The 6,828-nt window shown below is 41.0% G+C and overlaps 1 protein-coding gene and 1 long non-coding RNA gene across 2 annotated transcripts; both read left to right on the top strand.

Moving 5' to 3' along the window:
- The first annotated feature begins 726 nt into the window (after positions 1 to 726).
- Positions 727 to 1,390, top strand: LOC119571727. The gene is made up of 2 exons (XR_005228636.1): positions 727 to 856; positions 1,113 to 1,390. It is a non-coding gene; the product is annotated as an uncharacterized LOC119571727 (long non-coding RNA).
- A 1,156-nt stretch (positions 1,391 to 2,546) lies between these two features.
- LOC119571717 lies at positions 2,547 to 4,675 on the top strand. The gene is made up of 2 exons (XM_037918899.1): positions 2,547 to 4,279; positions 4,576 to 4,675. Exon 1 carries the CDS (start codon positions 3,507 to 3,509, stop codon positions 4,179 to 4,181), a length of 675 nt encoding a protein of 224 aa, XP_037774827.1. The 5' UTR covers positions 2,547 to 3,506; the 3' UTR covers positions 4,182 to 4,279; positions 4,576 to 4,675.
- Positions 4,676 to 6,828: the final 2,153 nt, after the last annotated feature.

Below are 6,828 nucleotides of genomic sequence, written 5' to 3'. Positions count from 1 at the left end.
TGCCCTCTCTCTCTCTCCCCCTCTTTCTCCCCCCCCTTCTCTCTCTTCTTCTATCTTCCCCCTTTTTCTCTCTCTTCCCCTTTATTCTCCCTTTTCTCTCTCCTTTCCCTCTCTTTCTCTTCCCCTTTTTTCCTCCTCTCTCCCCTCTCCTTTCCTCTCTCCTCTCTCTCCCTCCTTTCTCTCTTCTCTCTCCTTTCTCTCTCCCCTCCCTTTCTCTCTCCTCCATTTCTCCCCTCTCCTCCTCCCCTTTTCTTTCCTCTCTCCTCCCTCTTCTCTCTCTCCCCCCTTTTTCTCTCTCTCCCCCTCTCTCCCCCTTCCCCCCTCTCTCTCCCTTTTTCTCTCTCTCTCCCCCTCTCTCCCCCCCTCTCTCCCCCCCCCTCTCCTCTCTCTCTCTCTCCCCTTTTCTTTCCCCCCTCTCCTCTCTCCCTCCCCCTTCCCTCCTTCCCTCTCCTCCCCTCCCCCTCTCTTTTTTTTCCCCCCCCCCCGCCCTTTTCCCTCTCTTTTCCCCTTCTCTTCTCTCTCTCTCCTCCTTTCACCCTTCTCTCTCCCTTTGTCCCCCCTTCCCTTTCTCTCTCTAGCTCCCCCCTCCCTCTCTCTCTCTCTCTCTCTCTTTTTCTTTCTCTCCTCCCTCTCTCTTCCCTCTCTCCCTCCTTCTTCTTCTCCTCTCCCCCCTCTCTCTCTCTCCCCTCCTTTCTCTCTCTCTCTCTCTCTCTCTCTCTCTAGATATATAGATAGATAGATAGGTGTGTGTGTGCGTGTGTGTGTGTCTGTGGGCGCGTTTGTTTTGTATTATGTATGCATGCAAGCATGCGTAATACACATCCATGTACATGGAGAATTCTTGTGTTACTGTATAGTGAGTTCAATAGTTTGTATGCTTGGGGATGGTTAGCACTAAAACCCATTCCAAAAATGAACTTTTGCCCCATAAGTTTGCTTCATCCTTGAAGAAACAAAAAAAAGACCAGCTTCTTGTTGACAGTCCCAACTCATATGTACCTTTGTGTATATAAAGATAGATAAAGGGGTAGGTAGGTGCTCTATACATCTGTGTGCATATACGATTACACACCCACAAAGCGTTGGCTGAAAACGGCAATCTTTTTACACAGATATCTCAACAGTACGGCGTGGGGCACCATCGAGGACGACATACAGTTAGACGAGCACTTTGTGGTGTTCAACGACGCCATCCAGATCCTTCCCTCCGCCGGCGCCGAAGTGGTCTACTACTGGGATCGTAATCCGACAGGGGTTAGGGATCCGAACACTGGCCTTGAATTTTGATATTCTGTTACGTCTAGTGACCTTTCCGCATATGTCAAATCATTTATGAAAATTGTAAATAGGATCGGACCTAAAATAGAGCCTTTCGGAACACCAAAAGGTACTTGTTGTTTTGATGACATATCATTATTGATTCTTACCGATTGGGTCCTTGTATCTAAATAACTTTTAAACCAAAAGGTATCAATTTTATGATTTACTAATTTGTTAAGGAGAATTTCATGGTTGACACTATCAAAAGCCTTAGAAAGGTCGCATAATGTGAGAAATTTACCTGATTTTGTCTGTTATTATAAATTTCATCAGTAATTTGCAGTAAAGCTGTTTCAGTAGATAACCTATTTCTAAAACCATGTTGTGTTTTAGATAATAAGTCATTGGCCTCCAGGAAACTCGTCAGTTGATTTGCTACAATTTTTTCAAGAATTTTGGATAAGATAGGGAGTATAGTAATAGGGCGATAATTATTGACATCGTCTATATCCCCCGATTTGAAAATTGGTGTTACTATACCATGTTTCCAAAGCGACGGAAAGACACCAGTAACAAGAGAGGTGTTAATAATGACCGTCAGATAATGTACGTTGCAGGTAGACTATCTCTGATAAAGCGCAAAGCAATGCCGTCTGCTCCTACAGCATTTGTTTCGCGAAGATGTTTTATTACTAAGATGATTGTTTCTACGTCCACTGGTTGTGGTCTGAAAAAAATAGTTGTAAGCCTTGCCCGATCTGTGTTTTGTTGTAACGTAGAAGCAATTGTTTGCTCATAAGTTAGTTTTCCAATTTTTGAAAAAAAGTCATTAAAATGGTCGGTTCTTTGTATGGGCCTTATGCAATATTATGAGGTGCTTTTTGTGAGGCACTAGTGTTTTAACAATTTTCCAGGTTTTATTAGAGTTGTCCTTATATTCTGTGAATTTATTTCTGAAATAATTTCTTTTTGCACATTGAATTAGCAATTTGACATTTTTCTTTTTGACTTTATAATCTACCTGAAGGGCGGCCTCATTTCTGTTACTTTTAAGGGCTTGGTTGGCATTGTTTCTATCGCTAATGGCTCTCTGAATGTCGTCATTTATCCAAGGAGCAGGGGGACGTCTGACGGTTCGTGTTACGTAGGGAGCCAGTGCATCAATACTGCTTTTAATAACTTCCGTGAGGATAGTTACTTGGTCGTTTACATTATCTGTCAGTGAAATATTTGATAGAGTACTTTCTTTAGACAAGATAAGCTCGCAGAAAGATTGATGGTTATAGTGTTTGAAATCGCGAAAAGTTTTTATTACTGGTGGTCGCTTTGTTTTCTTTAAATTTAACGTCATCGTGATAAGTTCATGGTCAGTAATATGACACGGGATGACATCGAAGTGGAGAGAGAGAGAGAAATAATAAATGGCCTGAGGAAATGGTGGGACCTGATTCAACGACATGGACCAGCACAAGGCTACCATCCAAATGCCCAGAAGTCCATATTAATTGTAAAACCCGGAAACATTGAACAAGCAAAAGAATGTTTTGGAAACTTGGAGATACAAATTAATGCAGGTGGAGAGAAGTATCTTGGAGCTGTCCTAGGAACTGAACAAACAAAAAAGAAACTTTTTTGAAATCCAGAGTAGAAGGATGGATAGGGGAGATGAAACGGTTAGCTAATATCGCAAAAGAACCACATGCTCCTTATTCCGCATTCACCTTTGGCTTGAAACACAAAGTGGAAATATCTGATGAGGACAGTACCAAACATAGGACACCTCCTACAGCCCATAGAAGACACCATCAAGAGGGATTTCATCCCAGCCCTCTCAGGTGGGCGAAACCCTACAGATTTAGAGAGGGCCATCCTGGAGCTGCCGCCAAGAATGGGAGGCATGGGAATCACCAACCCATGCAAAATATCAGACACGGAGCATCAGAACTCCGTACGACTAACAGGCCATTTGACGCAGCATATAGTAAGCCAGACCAGACAAGGGGAAATAAACGAGGCAGAACAGAAAAAAATGATATTAGAAATAACGAAGACTAGGGAAGAAAACCAAAAAGCTGAATTAGAGAATATATTATCACAGTTATCAGAGGACCAGTAGAGAAGAATGCAGATGGCACAAGAAGTGGGGGCATCCCACTGGCTCACGGCACTACCTATTAAAGCCAAAGGTTTTAGCCTAAATAAACAAAAAAAAATTTGATGCCTTGGCTTTAAGGTATGGCTGGCATATGGATGGACTTCCACAAACCTGCTCGTGTGGCTCCCCCTTCAACACAAATCACGCCATGTTTTGTAAGACGGGAGGATTTGTCGTCATACGGCATGATGAAGTCAGGGACCTCACTGCCCAAATGCTCAGGGAAGTCTGCCATGACGTGAGGGTGGAACCAGAACTACTGCCGACTGGAGGAAGAAGCTTCACCCTGAGATCGGTAAACACCGCAGAGGATGCTCGCCTAGATATCAGCGCCAGAGGATTTTGGGCCCGAGGCCAGAGAGCATTCTTCGATGTAAGGATCTTTAATCCTATGGCGCAGAGCAACAGGGACCAGGATCTCCATGCTGCCCACGGAAGGCATGAAAACGATAAGATCCGAGAATATGAAGAACGTGTAGAAGTGGAACAAGGGACTTTCACGCCCCTTGTATTCAGGACCACAGGAGGAATGGCACCGAGGGCAAAGGCCTTCTACGCTATCCTGGCGCAGCAACTGGCAGACAAGAAACAACAGTCAAAAACTGTCACAACGTGGATGAGATGCCGCCTGCCGTTCTCTCTCCTGAGATCTTCTCTCCTCTGCCTTCGTGGGACGCGATCAAAGCCGCCACTCTACACCAGCGTGAGAGACACCGACTTCGAGGAGACGGTGGAAGAAAGTAGATTAAGGGAAAATCTGTTGTAATATGTATATATCTTTGAGCGAAATAAAGATTAACAAAGAAGAAAATAGTGGATGATGGCCACAGCCATTGGCGAGGTCGGGGCCAATGGACTGTATTGTGAACAGTAATACATATACGTTTTCACAACACAGTTTCTTTAGAATTGAGGCTGATTTTCTGGAAAAGAGAGAGAGAGAGAGTGTGTGTGTGTGTGTGTGTGTGTGTGTGTGTGTGTGTGTGTGTGTGTGTGTGTGTGTGTGTGTGTGTGTGTGTGTGTGTGTGTGTGTGTGGTAGGCAGGTAATATATATATATAATATAATATATATATAATATATATATATATATATATATATATATACATATATATATATATATATATATAATTATATATATATTATATATATATATATATATATTGTGTGTATATATATACACAATATATATCTCGCCAGCTCTTTATGCAAACACTTAATCTTTGTCTGGTCTCTTAAAGTCAATAGAAGTTAAACCAGATTTTACTCTTTCTTTTACCCTTTTTTTCTGGAAGCAGAGCTTCAAATCAAATTAAAACAAAGAATTCGTGAATAACCACCGGTTATTCCGTCATTTCATTTCGAATCGTTTCACTTCCCTTGGAGTTCTTGCTCTTGACAAAATTTTCAAATGCTAAAACCTCTCTCTCTCTCTCTCTCTCTCTCTCTCTCTCTCTCTCTCTCTCTCTCTCTCTCTCTCTCTCTCTCTCTCTCTCTCTCTCTGTCAACCTGTGTGTCTCCTCACTCCTACACAAAGCAAAACGACACAGTTTGCTGGTTACAAGAATGAGAAAAAAAAGTCCAGGGGAAGCCTAGGTTTGTTACAATTTACATCAATTAACCTTAACGCATAAAAAGTACGGAAAGGCTCATGTGTAACAACTACATAATGCAATGTAAACATTTCTATTAACTTGATAATGATTGCTTAGGTTTGCAAAGGACTGAATGATGAACACTTTTGCCTTCTGCAAGTTACTAATAATTAGTTGTGGTTAATTCCGAGGGACCTGCCGACCAAAGCTAGAAAATGCCAGTTATGGTGACAGTGAAATATATAGGAAATGTCAAGATAAGCTGAACCGCACATAATTTAGGTGAAATTAAACATGAAAAGGAAGAACGATAAAAGATTAAAAAAAAGGAAGCAGCCTGAATATTTGCTCGCATTTTGCCAGATAAAAACTACAACTAAAATATAGCATTCTAAGGTTCTATGGTGCACACACACACGCACGCGCACATGCACACGCACGCACACACACACACACACACACACACACACACACACACACACACACACACACACACACACACACACACACACACACACACACACACACATATATATATATATATATATATATATATATATATATATATATATATATATATATATATTATATTCATATGTATATATACATACAGATAGATAATTTTTTTTCCAATTTCTTTAAGCGAAAGGCCTTCTTTTTAGCCCTTTTGTACTCGACCAGGGTATTTTTGCCATATTTCCTTCTTAATTGGGTTATACAGGTATCCCTCGGAAATCTGATCCTGATCAGGAAAAGGAAAACTAATACCACTGAGTAAAACTTCAATCTTGCAGACATTTCCATCATCAGTGCTAAAAGTAGATACAAAATGTAGTTATAAAAACGTTTAATAAAGAATAAAGAAACATATAATACAGAAAGTGTTTGGCAAAGGTACAAACCAGTGGTAGAAAAAGTGCCAATTTAAAGTACCTAACCGTTAGGCAAATAGATGCTCGTTTACACGGAATATAGGGTGATTGTAACATTTGTATCATTGAGCTCTGATTTCCTGTTAATTATGTGGAAAGATTCGACTATGCTCGGATCAGATCTGTTAGGATGGGAGGTCAGGCCTTCCTAAGATACATAAACTCAGTCTATCCCTTCGCCCCATCAGTTCTGCTGATGGTACTTTTAATTACAACATTGTCAAAATCTTGTTACAGATAATCTCCCTACTTACCACCATCAGTATACTATAAACAGCTCTTTTGCTTTTGTAAAAGAAATTTGCTTACTCAAACCACTACACCCCGTTACAATAGCCTGTTTTTGGGGGAAAAAAATACAAATGTTCCTCTGTAAGTAACAATATAAATAATAGTTGACAAAACTACTTCTTTGACTTTAGTCTCTAAACTCGGTTGGTTAAACAAAACAACCTATAATAAGCTTGTGGCCGCCGAAGAACGCCTATGATTGCCAGTGGCTGTGGGGTGACTGATACCACTGCCTAGCATCCGCTTAAGGTTTATTCAGTAGCGCTCAAACTTGTTAATTAATACATCGATTGTAAAATGCACACAATATACAAAGCCACTAAATAACAACGTATATTAGATTATATAATAAAGAACCTTCTACAAATATTGGATACATACGCATTGCGAGAGCAGTCAGAATATCAGCTTAATGGAATGTTATGGCGTCTTGACGGCACGGAGGTTCCCCTGAACTGCCCTCACACTTTAAACATACACAGGCTACAACGTCAAGTAACATTCTACTTCATATATTCTACATTAGTTACGTCGCGATCTCATTATCTCCCAACATCGATCATATGAAGAGCCGCCATCAACTCCTATGGCACGAC

The sequence above is a fragment of the Penaeus monodon genome, chromosome 4 (genome assembly GCF_015228065.2).
Source record: "Penaeus monodon isolate SGIC_2016 chromosome 4, NSTDA_Pmon_1, whole genome shotgun sequence".
NCBI classification, from domain to species: domain Eukaryota; kingdom Metazoa; phylum Arthropoda; class Malacostraca; order Decapoda; family Penaeidae; genus Penaeus; species Penaeus monodon.
The sequence above is the reverse complement of the archived record's forward strand: the minus strand, read 5'-3'. Positions and strand labels throughout refer to the sequence as shown.